Below are 19,416 nucleotides of genomic sequence, written 5' to 3'. Positions count from 1 at the left end.
GTGTAGTAGTAGGACTTCGTGTAACTCTGATGAGAGCGTAAGGGAGGAGGGACGACGTTCGTAGGCGAGAAAAGTAGTGCTACGCAGTCACCTTTGCTTGCATGGCACCGCTGCCTCTTCTTCTCTCTATTTCTTCCTGATTCTCGCCATACAACAAAGAGCCGCAGCAGTGGGCTTGGTGTTTTTGCTTATTATCCCCCCTCCTCCTTCCCCCTCGTGAGGCACCCCCACTTCTCCCTCAGCGAAGCAAACACGAGGCGCTGACTTGAGAAAGAAACGATAGGATCAGAGGAAGGCGGAAAGGACGGGGCGGCAGGCGGGGAAGAAGCATACATGTCGGTGGTGTTGATGTTGATGGCGGTGAAAATAAAGAAAATAGAGACTGAAAGGGAACGAAACAATGAGGAGGCAACAAGCAGACACTTCAGTATATGAGCCAGATTAACGCAGTCATGCATCTCTTTTTGGGTGCTCCGGAGGCCACCCGCACGCTTCTCTCTTTCTCCTGTCTGTCACATGTGTGATGACGAGCATCAAACGGCTTGTGTGAGAGAGAGAGAGAGACAGCAGAGAGGAATGGATGACAGATAAAGTCCGAAGCAGGGAAGGAGAGGTAAAAGAGGAGACAGAGATAGTTATACACACACACACACACGTGACGCGAAACGCGCCGAAGCACGAAATATGTACTATGGGTTGAGAGAGTTAACGCTCAGTGCGCAAGAGGGAGCATACTTTGTTGTGGTCGGGAAGAGCGGGTGAGTGGTGGGGTGTGGGGAATGTGAGGGTGAGGAAGTGCGGGGACGAAGGGGCAACACACGGAAGGTTTGTGTTGTTTTTTTTCTTTCTTCTTCCTCGACTGACGCTCTTGCGTAGTTTCTTCTCCTTCCACCCCCCCTCCACCCCCTTTTCTGTTAATGTTTGTTGACGTGAGTTACTCGATGCCCAGCACCATATTCGACTCGCTTACCGCATCATTCTGCTCTTTTTGATTTTTTTTCCTTGGAGGAAGACGCGCCCGTACCTCACACAATGTCTCTACCTCCCTGTGCTTAAATGGTGTGATAGGTGTTGTAACAGCCCTCGCAAGAGGATGAGAGACGTGCATTGCGACAAGGAAAGAACGACTTACACACAGGGAACCTGCGGGAAAACAGGAGGGGGGTATGCCGCCAAATGGGCGTCATGTACATCCGATCGAGCAGAGGGAGTAATGCAAAGAAAAAAAAGAAGCCCAAAAGAGAGACACTTCACACGGAAAATCTCCCCAAAAGACGAAGGCGAATTTATAAATGCATGCTGAAGCGAGTGGAGTCTCCCAGGAGTTTGAGTGACCTCTGTGATGCTGTAGTGAGTGTGTGCTTGCCTTGTGCACGTATGTGTGTGCGTGCGCGCGTGCGTCTCTGTGTCTGTTGCTTCCTGACGGCGGGGCAGACCTCTGCATCACTTTCGAGCCAAATTCCGTGTTTCTCTTCGCGCTCTCCCCATCTCTTATTTTTGCTTTTTCCCATTCTTTCGTCTCTACGCCCCTGCACGATTGCCTTGGGGATGCATGTGCGGATGTCTCTCTTTGGTTTCTTTTTTTTACTCTCTCTGTTCTCTTCTCTCGCTCTCACGTTTCTCTGTTTTCTTTTCCTTTTTTTTCGGATTTCTTTAACGTTCTCAAAGTGTGCTCCTCCATGCGGGCCCTTCTCTCACTGTTATATTTTCATCCCTCCCCCTTTCCGTCACGATTTTCGAGCAACGTCACACCCATGCCTAGCCGGCATACGTATGCTTGTCTGTGCACTATTCCTTTGTTGAGGCTCCCGAGCATCCCTTTTTCGCTTTCTCTCAGGTTCTCATTGTGTCTTCTCTCTCCATCTTTTTTTTTGGGTTTCCTTTATTGACCGGCCGTTACGTGGCTTCTCTGTCTGTGTGCGTTTGTGCCTTTGAAATGCTCATTTACAAACGCCCCCCCTCTCCCTCCTCCCTCTGCCTTCGTTTTGTCTGTTCTCGGGCGTTTGTGCCGCCATTGTGTCCTTTCGTATGTGCCCCCCCCCCCCCTCCCCCCTTCCCCAGTAAGACGATCCGAACCCAACGGTTGTCCGACCCGTCTTCGAGGCTTCTTTGTTTTTTTTTTTGTTTTTGTTTTTTCGCTTTCGTGAGTTTCTCTTGCGTTCTCTCCGTCGCTCTTCCGTCTGTTACCTACACTGTTTCTTTTCGTAAGCAGAAGATGACAGAGGCGATGTGAAAAGTAGGACTGATGAAAGTGGGCGAGCAGAAATAAGAAAACACCCAGGTACACATACGCACATGCATATTAAGCGTGATGCCGAGGCTGCAGTCTCGTTTCTTTTCTTGTTGTTTTGTGTCCTCTGCGTTCTTTTTTTTTCTCTTTGCCATCGATCCTATTCACAAACTCTTCACATCCGTGTGTGCAGGGCAGAAAAAGAAGGGCGCAGTCACAAGGGTGTTGATGTGGGAGATGGATGGTGGTGGTGGTGAAGTGCTTGAAAATCAGAGAAAACGAAGAACAGGGCTAATGAGGTAGGTAAGGGGAAAGATCAAAAGCGAAAGGAATGCAAATGAAGAGGGCACAGCATTGTCTTACTGTACCAAGAGGAAATCCCTCTAATTTGTATGCCAACGCGCGATCACATACACACGCGCGAAGGCTCTTGGGTTTCTTTTTTCCTTTATACTCCTCTCTTTCTTCATGTGCTCTTTTTTTTTCGCTTGCATCCCTCCACCGCCTGCCTTTACCCCTTTCTTTCTCCTTTACGACTGTGCCTTTTTCTTTTTTTTTTTTGGCTTGCGCCTCCCTTTATGTATACGTGCTTGTCTCGCTTATTCTGGCTCTCTCCAGATCTCTTTTCATACTGGCTTCTCGCTGGCGTCTTCACAAAGAAGAAACCGAAACTAACCGCAAAGGCGAAAAAGGAAGTGACCTCATGCAGACAAGTAATATATGGGCGCTTTTTCAGGCACTCGCACACACATGCCCGTTCCCACACATCACAGGAGAGCCTGGAGAGCCCACTTCCCCGGAAAAGGATAACAAAAAAAAACAGAGGACAAGATAAAAGTGATGTATACATAATGAGGCACACGAGGAGAGAAATCCTCCTATGTTTCTTTTTGTCTCGTTATTTCCCCTTTAATTTGCTGGATGGACTTCTCTTTTCACCCCCTTCCCTCTTCACCTTTTTTTTTGTGGGTTTTTTATTTGGTGCGCTCTCTGATTTTCTTTCTCAATTTTTGTTTTCCCCTTCTCCTTCCCTTTACTTTCGCTTTACTGTTCCTTTTTCCTTCTATTGGTGCGTGTGCGTGTGGAAGCCGGCACCCCAGCGTATTCTTGTGTCACTCGCTTGAGCTATGTTCGACCCCATGTTTCCTTTGCTCTCCTCCTCTCATTACTTTCGTTGCCACCACCACCTCTTTCTTTTTATTATTATTTTGGAGTGAGGAGGCATGTGTCATCGCTTCAGTTTCACTCTCATTTTCCTTGTTTCTGTATTGTTAACCGGTATTGAGCGAGGCCATTTTCCATTTCTTGTCTTTTCTCTATGATCTCTTTTCGCTTGATTCCTTTGCCACGGTCTTTAGCTGTTTTCTGTTTGTTTGTTTCTTCCTTTGCTTTCTGTGCTCCCCTGTCTGTTTGCTTGTGTACGTGTGTACGCGCGTGTGTGTGTGTGTGGAGCATGCGTGTGCGTATTACTGTCATCTATTTCTCTGTTTCTGCTTTTCCCCCTTCCCCTTCCCCGTAGCTTCATCTCCCTCCCTCGCTCCCTCTTTCTCTCTGTCTGAGTATTTACTGAGTACACACTGCGCGTCTTCTCTTATGGCCTGCTGCATGTGCTTTTCTGTCTGTCTAAGCGATGGTAAGAGCTTCGTTACTCACTGCCCATGCTGTTTCGTCATTTGAAATCAAAAGACAGACTCGCTTGCACCCTCACACACACACTCTCTGCGTGTACATCGCGTTTTCTTTTGCTATCGCACAGCTTAGTCGACTTCTTTCAAGTCTCTTTGCTTGGCTTGAACGCCCTTGTCCGCTAGCTTCTCCATCTCTATGTCTTTGGTACTGTTGTACATTGGGTGACCCCGTCGTGCGCGTTGCACCGCCATCGCTGATAGCACGCGTGGGTTGTAGAGTGGCGCATCCTCACTGCGATACCGACAATGGGCGCTCCCACTATGGGGGAGGCTGCGGCTCACGCAATGTGAGTCAAGCAGGGGTGGAAGAGGGCCTTAGAGGTTGTGTGGCGTGTGTTTGTTTGTGCGATTTTTTCCCTTTGCTTCGCGCTCAGCTCTGTGTGTGTTTCTCTACTTCTCAACGCGTCGTACCTCACTGTTTGCTCAGTGCTTCTGTTTCTTGCGACTGTACGGCAGACACAAACGAAGAAGAGCGGAGTATTCAACTGTGCGCGCACTCACACCCACACCCACACACGCAGTCACTCTGCGTGATACTCAGGACGGGTCTACACGGAGAGCGTTTTTTTTTTTCGCTTTTCTCTTCTTCAAGAGAGGGTCACGTTGGTCTGGGCAGAAAAAAGGGGGTTTGAAAGGCACATCTCTTCCGTTCTCGCTCTTTATATGTTTTAGTGCTTGTCGAGCTACGAGCCAACATACACATCCTTTGAAGAGAAGGAAATGGGGGCCCCAACGACTGTAAACACGCATGCAGTGCACACAAGCGCAGGTTTTTTTTGTTCTTCTTTTCTCAGAGTGTATAGCATCGCAGGAAAACTGATCGGATCGATGCGGGACCACGCGCACTGCCCTGGCTACTGTTTTTCTCCTCCCGTAGCTCGTTGCTGACTCCGCTCTTCGTCGTCTTGGCGCATGCGTGTTTGTGTGTTTGTTTGCCGCAATCGTCAGTGTGGACACGACAACTACACACGCCTGTAAATCCACACAGATGCATATTCACACGCGCCCTACGCAGCCCGAGAGGGATACCCACGACACTGCATACTCCAGTTTTTCTTTTTTTTTTTGTGTGTATAACACACACCTATATCTCTCTCTCCCTATATATATATATATACACATTTGGAGATGAGCTCATTCTCGAACACCGACCGGACACTCTTTCTCGCGTAGACAATGCGACGCAAACGCACACTATGAGGCCTCTTTTTTTTTTCCCTTTTCTCTCCCTGCATCTTCGTTTGTCTTCTCTTGACATACACGCTGCTCTGTTGAAGGGCAGCAGTGATACAAGAGGAGCAGGAAAGGGGCTGAGTTGTAATGCGACCGGGTCCGATGCACGCCAGAAAGCAAGTAAACACCGGAAGGAATGCGCCCACGAGTAAAAGAAAAGGTGAAAAAAGAAAACGAGAAGTTGCCAAAACACACACGCGCAAGCACGTGCACGGACACGCTCTGTCTGTTTTTTTTTCCGTTGTTGTTTTCTCACCAACCGCCGCCCATTTGAGTGATAGCCACTACGAGCTCCAGGCCGCACGCACTTACCCAAACCTTTTTTGCTCTTCGCTGCGGTGAAACACTACCAGCTGCTGTGGTCCGAACAACACACATACACACGTACAACGATAGACGCAGTCACCCCACAGTATAGCGCTTCTTCCACAACGCTTTTGGGGGGTGTAGGGACCTCACCGCTCTTCTTCGTCTCGTTGATGGGCGGCCGCGGAGAGGAAAAGGACAAGTGGCCCTTACTTATCTTTTTCGTAGACTGTGTGCCTTTGTAGCTGTAGCTGTGCATCCTCGGATGTTTGTGTGTGTGTGTGTGTGTGTGCGCCCGCCCCTCCCTCGAGGTATCCGAAGTCTGAGTGGTGCCACCGGTTTCTCTGTTGCACTCACTGCGCGCTTGTTGGCCGTGCTCTCTACGCATAAACCCGCGCACACACACGTTTTGCTTTGTGCTCTTTCACTGGGCCCGTAAAAAAGAAGGATAAGCCTTCAATGAAGTCAGAAACAACGGACTTGAGGGGTTCTTAAACTATATATATATATATATATATATCAACGGCTTCTGATGAAAGCGTAGGCAGACAAGGAAAAACGATCGGTCATGATGCTTGTGCTCCTCTCCCCTTTAACCCTCCTTTTTCTTCCCCCCCCCTCCCATTGCTCCCTCTTTACCTTTTGTTTTTTTTTATCTCTTTCATCTCTCTTTTTGCCGGTGAAAAGGACACAGAAAGAAGCAAAAAACTGGATAGGGAGAGAACAAAAGGATGCCCACGGAAAGAAAAAAATAGAGCAGCACTCTGCACACTTATGTATGCACTTGCCCAACATAAGCTGAGTGATCGTGCTCAATCGATACGGCGAACGCCCATCGATGCGCAGGGTTGCTTCTTTTTCTTTGGAGCTTTGATGTTTGTGTGAGTCTCTGTGTGTTTTTTTTTTGTTGTTGTCGGTGTGCTTGTTTTGTTTGCAGGCGTATTACTCGTCTCCTTCACTTCGCTTTCCTTCTCTCCTTCCCTGCCGCCTACGAGAGTACCTTTCCGCAGTTTTGTTTCTCTAGCACAGGGGGCTCACACAGACAACCCAGATTGTAGCTCTTCGAAGGTCTTTAGTCGTTTCCTCGAAAACTGGCTTCTTTTCACTTGTGTGTTTGTCTCTTCGATTTCTCTCGCTCGGTCTCAATTTACGTCTTTTTCTTCTTTCGTTCGCCCGTCTTCGTCTCTCTTTTGTAACGGCGGATTTTTTTCTTTTTTTTTTTCTGGCTTGGGGGGAGGAGGATGAGGAGGGGGCGGGGTGTGTGTCTGCTTGTGTTTGTGTGCGTTTGACGCCGTGGTGCCGACGTTTTTATTTATTTATTTATTGTTTGTTTGTTTGTTGATGTTCATTTTGTTGCTCCGTCTACTCCGTCTTCTCGACCTTCTCGTCAGCGCACGCACGTTTTCTTTTCGTTGTATCCGCGTGTGTTTGTGACACTGGATCACACGGACGAAGAATAGCGCGTAGATGATTGAGCAAGAAGAGAGTGAGCACGAAATAATATATAAACCACCTCGAATGCTCTCCGCGCATGCTGTGCTACCGCCACGCCTCCGCTATGCGTCCTCTATCCCCCTTGAATAGTGAAGACACACGCAGAGGCACACGTACACAGAGCAAAAAAGAAAAACGCAAATAAGGTAAGGCGCACATATGCCCGTCGTTTCATCGGAGCTATCAACGCGTTGACCCCGTTCATACTGAGAGGAGCAGAAGGCGGGAGGGAGGGAGGGGGGGGGGAGATGGTTGTGTTGCCTGCACTCACGCCAATCTCCTAGCATTTGCCCCCCTCTTTGTTTCGCTCTTGTGATCAATGCTTGCCCACTGTACGCTATAAAGAAAGGAGAGGAGAAAAAAGAGCGACGACAACAAGCTGACAAGAAAGAGAAGAGTGCCTGTGTGTGTGTGTGTGTGTGTGTGTGTGTGTGCTCATGTGCGAATACGCCTCTGTGTGTCTCTGACTCTCTCCTTCCCTCAGCGTACGCGAGTGACAGATGGGACTGACCGTTGGAAAGGAGAAAAAGGGCAAGTCTGACTCAGTCACCATCTCTGTGCATTCCAACAAACAAACAACGAGCACAAAAAGAAGGCAGAGAAAAAAAACACCAATATCATGCATGCACAGAGTAGAAAAGCAAGAGAAGGGGAGCTACCGCGACACCCACCCACACACCCACCCACACACACACAATCAATAACAACAAGGACGCCGGACGCTGTCCCGTTCTTTTTTTTCTACGTTTTCTTCTGTGTCAGGGGTCTGGCCTTCAGTCATTCCCCCGTTCTCTTCCTTTACTCTCTTTTGGCCCCTTTTTTTCCTGACTGGTGTGTTGTGTCTTTATTTTCTTTTTTTTTGTGTGTGCCCCTCTCCTGTTCAGTTCTTTACCTCGCATTTGTGGTCTGTGTAGATTCCCTTGTTTTTCTCCCCTCTTTCAAGCTTTAGTTTCTTGCTCAGAATATATGTATGCGCGTGTGTGCAGTGCCTTGTGAGCATCTCTGCCGGCCCCCTGTAAAGGAGAGAGCAGCAACAAGAACAAAAAGAGAAACCTATAGGCGAAAGTAGAGATGAAAAGTTGCTGCCGTAGCTTGGCTTATCTGTTTTCTCTCTCTTAACGATCTTCTTCTGTCTTCTTCTGTTTACTGATCCTCCCCTCATTTGTTTTCTTTTTCTTTTTTTTTTCCTTTCCAGTTGTGTCTCAGTTTGGCGTTTTTTTTTTTTCGCTTGATTTTTATTGTTGCATTTGTACACCCCGTCTACACATCCCTTCCCTGTGCACTGAGTGCATTTCGTCGCCACTTTCATTTCCGCTTCTTCCCCCACGCTTTTCCTGCCCCGCGCCTCCCTCCTCGCCTCTCTGCGTCTGTCATGGGCGCACATCTCTGTCCCCCTTTCTGTGCATGTCTTCACTTGTCTTGACTCGCTCGAGGATTTTTCTTTTTTTTTTGTGTGTGTGTGTGTTGTCTTCGGGCCCTGTCGTGTTTTTATTGCGTCTTTGTGGTGTTTCACTTCCGCCGTCCCCTCCCTTTTTCGGTTTAGTATGACTGTTGGCGTGCTCAGACTTAAGCGCAGCCTTCTCCCTCCCCCACCCCCTTTTTTTCGCTCCGTCTCCCCTGGGCTGCGTTGTTGTTGTTGTTGTGCGCCTCGACGTCATTTCTGTACTCCTTTCTTTTAGTGTATTTCTGCGCCTTTTGTTTGCCTTCTGTTTGATCTTCTTTCGCGTGTGCCTGTGTGTGTGTGGGCGTGTGTGTGAGTGGACTCCATAATGCCTCTGTGCTTCTCCATTGCCGCCTCCTTCCTCGTTGGTCTGTTCAGCGCGCATGTCACGCACACACACACACACTGTCGGTTTTTGTTTTCCCTTGTTTTACTTCACATCACACACAACGCAGAAAGACGACACGAGTTGAAGAGGGGTAGATGCATGCACTGAGGCCGCGGAGGATTTCCCTTGCACCATCTTTGGTTTTTCGCTTGCGTTCCTCCCTCTCTCGCTACGTTGCTGTTCGCTCAATTCGGTGATGTCGGTTGAAACCGCACGACGGAGAGAGAACGATAAGGGGGTCCAATAGGCAACACACTCGTGTGCTTCTTCAGCCTGCTCATGAGACGAAGCGTGGGGCTACATGTAAGGCGTGTCACGTTCACCGCGGCAGCTAGCGAAGTGTACAAAAATTGGATGGGCAAGAGGGGGAGCTGGGGTACACAGGGTGCGAGGGATATGCTAAGACAGTAACTATCCAAAAGGAAGAGAGAGGCATCTGGAAAGCAATAAGAGTGAAGAGCCTCTTACGCTTCAGCTTCTCTCCTGGAATGCTGAAGACGAAAAAGAGACAAAACGAAAATCAAAGATGGCCGGATGAGAGGCATTCTGTTTCTCGAGCTGTGGCCCACGTGTCAGAGAAACACCGCGCCTCCTCCCATGCACCCACACGCAGACACCATACACATAGACCCCTGCATACACCGACACGGACCCTGATAGAATCTCTTTGCTCTTTTTCGTAGGCTCCTGTTTGTGTCCGCGCATTGGCCGAGCTCATGAACACAACAAAGGTATGTGTAAGCATGTTTTCTTCGACCGCTTTTTTTGTTTGCTGCTGATGCCCATACCAATGTCTGTGTGTATGCACAGGCGCGTAATGACACCTCTTGGTGTCCCTGTGTGCGTGTCTGCGGGGGAGGGGTGAGGTGTAAGATGTGAGATGGACGTCGACCTGTTTTCTACAAAGAAAGAACGCCGATGGCGCCTTTTCATTGTTGTTTTTCCCCTTGACTTCCTCGTTTGTTGGTTTGTTTTGTCCTTTTCGCTTCTCTTCCACTCTACAGGAGCTTCTGCCCTCCTCTGTTTCTCTCTTCCCTTAACTTCTCTTTCCTCCGCACTTGCCACACGAAAAAGGCAAGGCGTGCCAGGGCTCTTACCGATTCTTCTTGTTCCTGTCATTTCACGATGTGCCTCTGCTCTCACCAGGAGGCGTGTGAAAGTCCACGGATGGGGAAGAGGGGATAGCTAAGAACGTGGAGTGGAGAGACCTGTAGGAGGAAGAGCGAGTAACGAAGTACAAGTGAGAGAGGAGATGCGAAGGGTTGGGCAGGGGCCCTCTTGTAAGGCGGCCCCCCTAATATAAGAGATCAGGGAAGGACCAGAACCAGAAAAAAGAGCGCCGCACGCACGTATAAAGAGTGGGTGCTGACTGACTGTTATGTTTTAAATCCAAGCAAGAACAACAACAGCAAACACAATAACTCCGGGATATGCACGTAGGCCCACATTTCCTCACACAGCGCTCAGACACCCAATGGAGGCATGCGTGTCCATGAGTGCCAGTGTGTATAGGGATGGGAGCGGGTGGAGAGAAGTGCAAGGCATCCCCGTGGTGCGACCTCTCTGTCCCCCTCCCCATGTGTTTACTACGGTGCATTACTTCCCCCTTTCTTCACCCCAGCTCGCTGTGGTAGCCCTTTGGGGCATTATTGCTTCCTTCGTGAGGGTGACTGAAGCGAAAGGGAGGCGAAAGATGCACTCGGCCTTCAGTACAAAGGAGCAAACGTAGCCGCCGCCTGCGCCCGCGCATCACCGTTTGCCTCGACTGGACTCACTTGCAGCTGCACATCACATTTTTCGCAGCCTCCCACTTTCCTGCCCACACTGCCTTTTTTTTTTGTTTGTGATCTTCTCTGCCTTTGCTTCCACGCAGGGACTTCACCCTGATGAGTGTCTCGCCACTGCCGCGGCCATCGACGCCTCCACCTCATACTCCCCTTATCAAGATAAATCAGCAGACAAACGAGCTCACGCGGTGTGTCAACGGCCACGCTCCGGGAATGGGGAGACGCACATGAAATTCGCATCCACACACTGTCGCTCACACGTGCCGTTTCCATCGGCGCTGACTCTCCCATCTCATTCCTTCTCTCTCTACGCTCTCTTTTCGGCCGCAAATTCTTTGAAGCGGCGCCGACTGTCTTTTGTGTGCTTGAATTTCGCCTCTGCATTTTGCTTCATCGCTCTCCCCCTCTCAGCTCCTCATCCGAGGCTCCCGCCACGGCAGTCGCTGTCAGTTTTGTTCTCCTTTCCCTGGTGCATGCGCCTCTTGCTTCTTCCTTAGCCATATTCTTCGCGCACACGAGGACTCTGTGGGAGTCCATCATCATCCTGCGAAACAGCTTCAACGTTGATACCAGTCTCGTGTTCGAGTACCCCAACATCAAGCGTTATACAGGCATAGTGTGCACAATGCTCGTCTTAACGGGCCCTCGTGCCATGGAGAATTGCGAGGCCGTTGGCCTTACGACCGCCAACTGTTGCTGGAACTCACCCCCCTAGTGGACTTCTTCATTGCGTGTAACGTCTACTGAGTCACCCTGTTCAGGTACCTGAACAAGTCGCATTCCTTTTACGATGTGACAAGCCATTTCGATCGCCACGTGCTCTTCCATGACGTCTTCTCACATTGAGTATTTAACCTCGCGGCTTTCAAGATATTGGAGACGCTGGACACGCTCTTTCGATGCCTGAGCACGGAGTTGATCGCCTTCCCTTACGGCACCTACCGGGTGGCCGCCGCGATCTTCTTGTGCTGCGCCCGGCAAGCGAGCTACTGCGAAAAGACGTCTTGTTTTGACGCGACGCGCTGCGTTCTCCATTCTTCCGTGTACGCCTACTCCGAGTGTTCGTGAGGTCTGAGGTGCTTTCATGGCCCCGATTGCGCTGCTCATCCCGCTCTTGCAGGTATGGCAGATACTGACCTGCTACGCGGTTTGCCTGCATGTACTGTATACCGTACTTTCCTTAGCCTCTACGGCTGTGACGCCGATCTGGCTCTGATTTGCGTGGGTCTGCTCATCTAGCGCAGCAGCTTTGCGTTATTCGTAGCCTTGGCAAAGCGATGCCGCGAAGGTAAGCCGAAGTGGTCGTTGACCGCCACCGCCCCTTAAGGGAAGTAGCTGAAGTAAGCGGAGGCCGGCGCGTCGTTACGCTTTCCCATGTTGTGCAAGGCACCCCGCATCGCACACAGTTCTGCGCAACCCACAAAGGAGAAGGGGAGGGGGAGGGGCACAGTCGCTCACTGCTGAGACTGTTTGCTTAGGTGAATGACGCTGCTCGTGTGAGCAGATGAGCTCGGTGCCCTTTTTTTCTGCGTTTCTGCCTTTCACCATCGCGTGCGCAGAATTTTGGCCTGAGCAACTGAAGCAAGGCAAGACAACAAAGAAAACCGCGTGCGGTGCAACGGAGTCTACGTGCGAGGCACCCAGAGAGAGAGAGGAAGATGAAAAGAGACGTCTTCTTCTGTAGCGTCTTACCGACCTTCGTGTGCACTCTCCTGAGCGCGTTTGCATGTTGTTGTCTTTCTTTTTCTTGTGTCGTGTGTATGCACACGCCTGCTCGCGAGTTGATGTGCGGGGCACTGCTACTTCTCCTAGTGATGACAGTTGGTTGTTTGGTTTCTCGACTGGAGGACCAACTCCGAAGGGCGAGCTGTGGCGGAGGAAGAGGGGTGTCACGAGTACAGCCTCTGCCACGGCACGCTGATCCCCTCCCCCCCCGCTGGAGCATCCTGATGTTTAGCCATTCTCGGTGCAATCCACTTGCTGTGACCCCCCCACTCGCACCTACTTCGGTGCACATGGTACCTCCCTCTGTTTGTGGTGTGTTTAACTGCCCCCAAGGTGCTGCTTTTCTTGTTTTCAAGGACTCTCGTTAACGCGTGGTGCGTGCGTGCCGCCTTCTTCGTTTCGTTTTTCATCGTCTTCCCTTCTCGTCGGTTTCACATCCTTTTTTGCTCATTTGCTCACCCTTAAAGTCATGGTGGTCTTCGGAGGCCAAAACGACAGCGGTGCAGAGGAGAGGAGAGGGGACTGGGGGGGGGGTGAGGCGGGAGACACACGTTGTAGTTGCTCGTGCTTCGTATATGACAAAGCGTTCTTGACCTCCTTCCTCACTCCCCCTGATGCCTGCCCTCCTCCCCCTTTAATCCACGCTAGCTACTCATGTGCCCAGAAACGCAAGCGCACAAAGCCGCCCACCCACCACCTATACTCACGTGTGCTTGCGTGAACTCATTCAGCGGCACGGGTAGGAGATGATGGTGCGGACCACTTGTGATCGTGGCGAGGGAGATGCTGCGGGCATCCGCTCTACATTCCCAACGTCTGCGCGAACTTTTCTGCGCTCTTTCTGTGTTCACGGCTTACCGCTTTGCCGTCGTCTCTTTGCATTTCTGATGTGACTGCTCTCGGTGTGTTCTTCGGTTTTGGTTCCTTTGCATGTGTGCAGCGGGTCTGCGTGTGCGTGTGGCTCTCTGCTCGTTGCGTGTCTTTTCTTCTGGGACACGGATGTAGGAACAATTCGGCTGATATGAGGCACGTTGTGTCGTGGGGACCGTATTCTCCGCCGTCAAGCAAGGGCAGCCGTGAGTGCATCTAGTTTATGTCTGCTAGCCCACGTGCTTCTCTCGCGCTGTTTGCGCAACCTATACTCAGCGCAGCTGGATGTACTCTCGTTTTTTTTCTTCACTCCCCCTTCCTCTCTTCCTCTCTTGTCTTTGCACGTTTGCCTTATCGTTTCTCTCGCTCCGCGTTTGAGTGGGGGTAACGTACGCGTGTACACATGTCACCCCCACCTCATCACCATCACCCTGATACGTACACCCCGACCTACGCGCATTCGACAGTTTTCGGTTCTTTTACTGGGTGACGTGTCTTTCTCGCTCTCTCGCTCCCCCTGAACTCCGCTCCATCCTGACCGCGAATTTTTTTTTTTATTGACTTATACACAAACCCGCACCATATCGCTTCTGCTTTGCATGCGCACACCAACGCAGAGGCGTGCCGCAGAAACAAAGCAGAAACGCCAGCACAGGCCGATCAGTGCGACAGCGAGCAAAAGGGGATTTTCTTCCCAGGCACACTCGGTATCTGCCACTCATTTTACTATTTCGGCGAAGTGGCGCGGAACACGGCGAACAGTAGTGTTGTTATTCAGGCTTCCACACGCATACACCAACACCTAAGCGCGCCCCAAAAGGTACCATGAGCAACGATCAGAAGCCCTCGAAACCCGACGCACTTGTGGTCAACAACGACGTCGCGTCTGACGACGGCAGTGAAGGGAAGGAGGATGTAGCGGCGCCCCCAGCGTTCGTGCCCACGGCGAGTCGTGTGGAGGTGCACCCGCTGGTGCTGCTGTCCCTGGTAGATCACTACGCCCGTATGAACACCTCTGCCCTCCAGAAGAAGCGCGTGGCGGGGTTGCTGCTCGGGCGCTACACGCGTGACCACACTGGACTGCAGATACTCGACATCAACAACAGCTTCGCCGTCCCCTTTGACGAGGACCCGCAGGACGCTGATGTGTGGTTCTTCGACACGAATTACGCCCAGGAGATGTTTGTGATGCACAAACGCGTGCTGCCGAAGGTGAGGGTCGTGGGATGGTACTCCTCCGGCCCCACCATTCAGCCCAACGACATGCTGCTGCACCTTCTCGTCGCGGATCGCTTCTGTCTCAACCCTGTCTACTGTGTAGTGAACACCGACCCAAACAACAAGGGCGTGCCTGTGCGGGCCTACACGACGGTTCAGGGGCGTGAGGGCACACGCTCACTCGAGTTCCGCAATATCCCAACCCACCTCGGTGCGGAGGAAGCGGAGGAGATCGGTATTGAGCATCTCCTGCGCGATCTGACCGACTCCACCATCACCACACTCTCCACCCAGGTGCAGGAGCGGGAGCTGTCCCTGATTCATCTGTGCAAGGTGCTTCAGCAGATAGAGGAGTACCTCAAGGATGTCGGAAACGCTGTCATGCCGATCTCCGAGGATGTACTGGGGGTGCTGCAGGAGCTGATTAGCCTACAACCTGAAATCTACGCACGCCGTGCGTCGACTGAGATGATTCGGCACACAAACGACGAGGCGATTGCGACCTTTTTAGCGGCCATCGCCCGCTGTATCGGTGCTCTGCATGGCGTCATAATGAACCGCCGCAAACTGGCGCGCGAGCTGCAGGAAATTAAAGATCGTCGCGCCCGCGCCACCGAGACGCGGCTGGAGAATGAAAAGATGAAGATCGAGGAGGCGACCAAGGAGAAAGACAACAACCAGGCGTAGAGGGAGGAGCGACGTGGCAGTGACCTGGTCGAGTCGACAATGTCGATGCCAAGGGGAGTTGCACAGGTACAGCACCCAAGCAGATCACAGAGACGCTACACTGCCGCAAAGGTGAAGTGTGCACCCGTGCGGCCGCCTCGTTGCCTTACTCACCTCTGTATTTCTGTACAGCGCGGGTAGATCGTGAAGGTGGCGGGATTTTGCGCTCTCATGTATGCTCTTTCACCTCCCTCCTTCCTCCTCCTTTCTTTGTTACCCAGCGGGAGCTGAAGGCAGAAGGGAGGTTGGGCACCACTCACCTTTCCTTTGTGCGTAAGCACACCGTGTCTTTCTTACCATCTAGCTGCCTTCAGCTCTTGTGTGCGCCACTGATGACACACCTGCACAAGCGCACCACAGGATCGGCTTCCGCGTGCGCGTGTTCTGCGCGCGCTTCTCTGTCATGACTCTCCTGTTTTGTCCCCATTTCAACAGGTGTCTCTGCATGTTTCCCCATGCGTGTGTGTGTGTGTGTGTGTGGGTGTCTCCCCCCCTCTCTCTCTGGGCGAGTGCGTGTACGTCTTTCTATTTCGTGTTTTCGTTTTCCGGGAGTGTTGCCCATTTGAGCAGGAGAGGCAACTGCGCCAGCGGCCGTTCGAGTGCGTTGTGCAAACCCCGAACTTTGGGGGCTTTTTTGAGGATTGGCAACTTCGCGCCAACGCGTGCGTCTGTGAGCAACAGACGTGGATCTCAGCTCGCTGTTGGCGTCTTCTACACTGCTGTACACATAAAACGTGGCACCGTGTGTAGTGATGTACCACTCGCATCTAGGACAGTAGCGCGCACAATGAGCGTGTCGGCACGCGATCAAGTAGCAGCGGCCCCCCTTCTCTGCGGTCATTGCGACACGCTCGAAGATGATCGAAAGCGACAATCACTCTGACTCAGGCAGGAATGAGGGGGGAGGGGCGACGGAGTACCGCTCTTTATGGCGCTCACTCTGTTCTATCGCTATTTTCCTTTCTTTGTTCACGTTGTCTGACTCTCTCTTTCTCTCTCTCTCTCTCCTACTCCCCAACTTCTATCGGTCTTTGTGCAGCGGGTGCTGTTCTGCCGACAACATTTCGTGTGGTATTGTGGTTGTGTATTTTCGCCCGTTTGTAGGTACACTGTTGTTTTGCGTCTTTCCTCGTTTTCTACACGAACACACCCCAGGCGCCATTTGTGACACTTCTTCTTCCCCAAGACACAGACCGTGAGCCTCAATCGACATTTCACCGACTCCCCTCATTTCGCAATGCTGTCGGAGGAGTCGCGTAGGTGTCACTGCCGTGTTTCTGACCGGAGACGACACGGGCCTCCCCCGAAAAGACCACCATGCTGCTGTGAGAAACAATGCACTTGCATCTATTGCAGCAGGGGCGGTCCCACACCTCCGCCGCAACCCGCTCTTGCCCCAAGCAGCAGCCAAAGCGCGCGGGCCAGTGGTGCCCCCCGCGGCAGCCGGACCAGTCATATCGATACCACTGTTCACGTGGAGCCGCACTCATTTCGGCGTTGCCTTGTGTGCGTCCCGGAGCAAGCGGAGCTGAAAGAGGCGGACCTCCTCGCCCTTCAGCAGCGCTGCGGGGAGGCTCGCGTCGCCGATCAGCGATGGAGGTCCGGCCGAGCCTGTTTGCTTGGCTCACGCGGCCACCGTGGTGGCGGGCGCAACTTTTACCAGTCCAACACGGCTGAGATGCTGCGCCGCCAGCGCAACTCCTTCTACCAGCAAGCGCTGAATGACGAACATATGGCGCGGCGCCGTGCATTGCAGACTGAGCTCGACGCGCGTCGCGACGAGATTATCGAGATGCAGCGCGCACGCGAGACACTGCGCATGGAGGCTGCCTTCCGCAACGCGCGGGAGGCTCGGCAGTGTAGTTGTGGCCCTCGTGCCTGCCCACACCAGAGGGCATGTAGTACTGACCCAGCAGCGCGTGCCGGCCTCTCCACACCTCCATTGCAGCGCAAGGAGCAACTGCCCTCACCGCCAAGTGACAGCAAGCGCAGTGACCGTGCCGCACTAGCGTCGACGCAACCGAAAGTCGAGTGTGTCGCGCCCACACCACCGCAGCCGCCACCAACGCACCCCGTCCGTGGAGCATCCGCGCCACAGCAGCACCGTCCTAGCGAGTGGAATTACGGGACTGCGCCGTGGGGGACCTGCTGCACCGATTACCACCATCCCTGCGCGCATGGCCAGTGGCACTACGGATGGATCTGGTGTCCATCTTTGGCATGTAACGGGCAGAACCCCTATCCGTCTCTATGCAGTCAGGCGAGACCCCTTTCTTTTCCACTCAAGTCCCAAGCGCCGCCGCTGCTACCACATGATGCCAAGCCGACATCCGATCAGGCCTCTCCGACGACTGAGGGGGACGCGGTGTGTGGCCACGCTAAGAGGGGTGCCGCCGACAGCGTGTCCATGATTTCTACCGGTAAGGTTGGGAAGTCTCTGGAGCGCCTAGAACGTGATACTGCCGTAGGGGTACCTAGCAATCCACCGCAGCGGAGCAGTGCTGTCTCTGCCACTGATGCCGATTGTGGTGCCGCATACCGTGTAGGGAAGGACTGCTCTGAGCGCGAGCGTGATGAGTCCTCACGATTTCACAGCCACAGCGGCTCATCCGTGTCCTTGACTGCTCCTCGCTTTGGCCGGAAGGTGTTTGTCACGGACGACATCTACTGCGACCGTCGTGCCCGTTACATGGCCGAGTGGGAGGCGTGCGGCGCAGTACAACGAATACCGACCTCATCCCGCAGCCCTAGTGCACCTCTCACAGAGAAGACTCCGAGGTGGCGTACCACTGGCGGCGATGCGTGCGCCGCGTAGTCTGCTGGATTGCGGTTCTATTTTGGCTCGCCCCCTCATTCGTTATATCTCGGCAAGATGGTCTGTTTTCCCGCGTCTCGTTTGTTAATTCGAGTGTCATGGACCCGCTTTGCTGCTCGCTGTTCTCACGTTGCACTCCCCCTTTTTCTCTAGTACACCACTGCTGCATGCCTTTTTGAACGTCAAAAAAGCTCTGCCTTCCTGGGGCGCCACCGCTCTGAGTCACTGACACCCAACCCACGGCGGAAGAGACCCACTGGGTGCGTGAGGGTGTTTGTTTTCCCGCTTGCGCGTTATCGTCAGACGTCCCGCCCACAATGGCACACGCAAGGCAAAATGCAACGCGCGTGTACTTTGTATTGTCTGTAGCTGTACTGTTTCTTTCTTTGTTCTGTGGTGCAGAGAGTAAGGGAGAGGAAGAGCAGCCACGAATACCCATTCACCCCCCCCCCCCCCACAGGCACACCTACAGAGGAGTCCATGGAGTGTGGGAGAAGCAGCAGGTGTATGGTCGAAATTAGCTGTGCTCTCTTTCGCCTGTGTTTCTACTTCTCACCTCAAGTGAGAGGATCATCCCGCACCCCCTTTCTGAGCTCACATGCGTGTATACGCACCGCATAGACCTGCAGCCCGTGAGAAAGGGGTGCATATTTCTTTTCTCCTTTCGTCTGTGTATGTTGTGACGCATGTTTACGTGGTTGGCTCTTCCCCTCTCTTACAGAGGGGATGCAGTGCCCAGCCACTCGACCCCTCGAAGACGCTGAGCATATGGTATGCGTGCCCAATACACGCGCACAGGCGCTTTTTTGTCTTTTTTTCCTTTGCACCTCTGCCCGCCGTCGTGCTTCTGCCCTCTCTCGTTCACCCCCTTTGCTGCACAGTCCGCATTTGTTCAGTCTTGTATCCACCGCCTCGTTTTCTCCCCTTTTTTTTCTGTTTTATGCCCCCCCCCCCACTAGATGTGCTCATGCACCCCGCTGTGATGATCTGCGTTTTGGTTTCCTCTCTCTCTATTCATTCCCTCCACGGTGCGATGAGGCTTTCAAAGTAAGCGCTAACGAAGGGTCGCCGGAGGCTTGCACACTACCTTGTGTCTGATGCGCCTCCCCCACCTCTCACTACCCTGCGTCCCTTCAGCTGCGGCGTGTGTGCCTGGGTGCTGTACTGGCGAGGGAGGGGAGTCGGCTCACAGGCTGACTGTGACACACGTGAAGGACAAACAGCCGATACGGAACAGGAATGGCACTCGCAAATCCACGCCTTCCTGCTGCCTCCTCTCGCTTCGCTGTTTTTTTTTTTGTGTGAAAAACGTCCTGTTTGCTACTCGGTGCTCACTGCCCACGTGACTGTGTGCTGCCGTCTCTCTCACCTATCCACTGCATCTGACCTCATCCCTTTCCTTTCGTAGCACCTCTCGGCTGCTGCAGTTGTGTTTTAAAGAAGGGAACGACCACATAAGTGTATACACACGCACACACACCATCGAGCATCAAGA

General features: G+C 52.6%; 2 protein-coding genes across 2 annotated transcripts; both read left to right on the top strand.

The window, feature by feature from the left end:
* Positions 1-13,987: 13,987 nt before the first annotated feature.
* Positions 13,988-15,067, top strand: LPMP_320420 (26S proteasome regulatory subunit, putative; the record flags this gene model as incomplete). Its single annotated transcript, XM_010703427.1, has 1 exon — positions 13,988-15,067. The coding sequence occupies one exon, from the start codon at positions 13,988-13,990 to the stop codon at positions 15,065-15,067; it is 1,080 nt and encodes a 359-aa protein (XP_010701729.1).
* Positions 15,068-16,343: 1,276 nt separating this feature from the next.
* LPMP_320410 (hypothetical protein) lies at positions 16,344-17,921 on the top strand (the record flags this gene model as incomplete). The annotated part of the gene is made up of 1 exon (XM_010703426.1): positions 16,344-17,921. The coding sequence occupies one exon, from the start codon at positions 16,344-16,346 to the stop codon at positions 17,919-17,921; it is 1,578 nt and encodes a 525-aa protein (XP_010701728.1).
* Between the last annotated feature and the right edge of the window lie 1,495 nt (positions 17,922-19,416).

This window comes from Leishmania panamensis (genome assembly GCF_000755165.1).
Source record: "Leishmania panamensis strain MHOM/PA/94/PSC-1 chromosome 32 sequence".
Taxonomy (NCBI): Eukaryota; Euglenozoa; class Kinetoplastea; order Trypanosomatida; family Trypanosomatidae; genus Leishmania; species Leishmania panamensis.
Note: the sequence above shows the minus strand (reverse complement) of the source record. Positions and strands in the feature narration are given on the sequence as shown.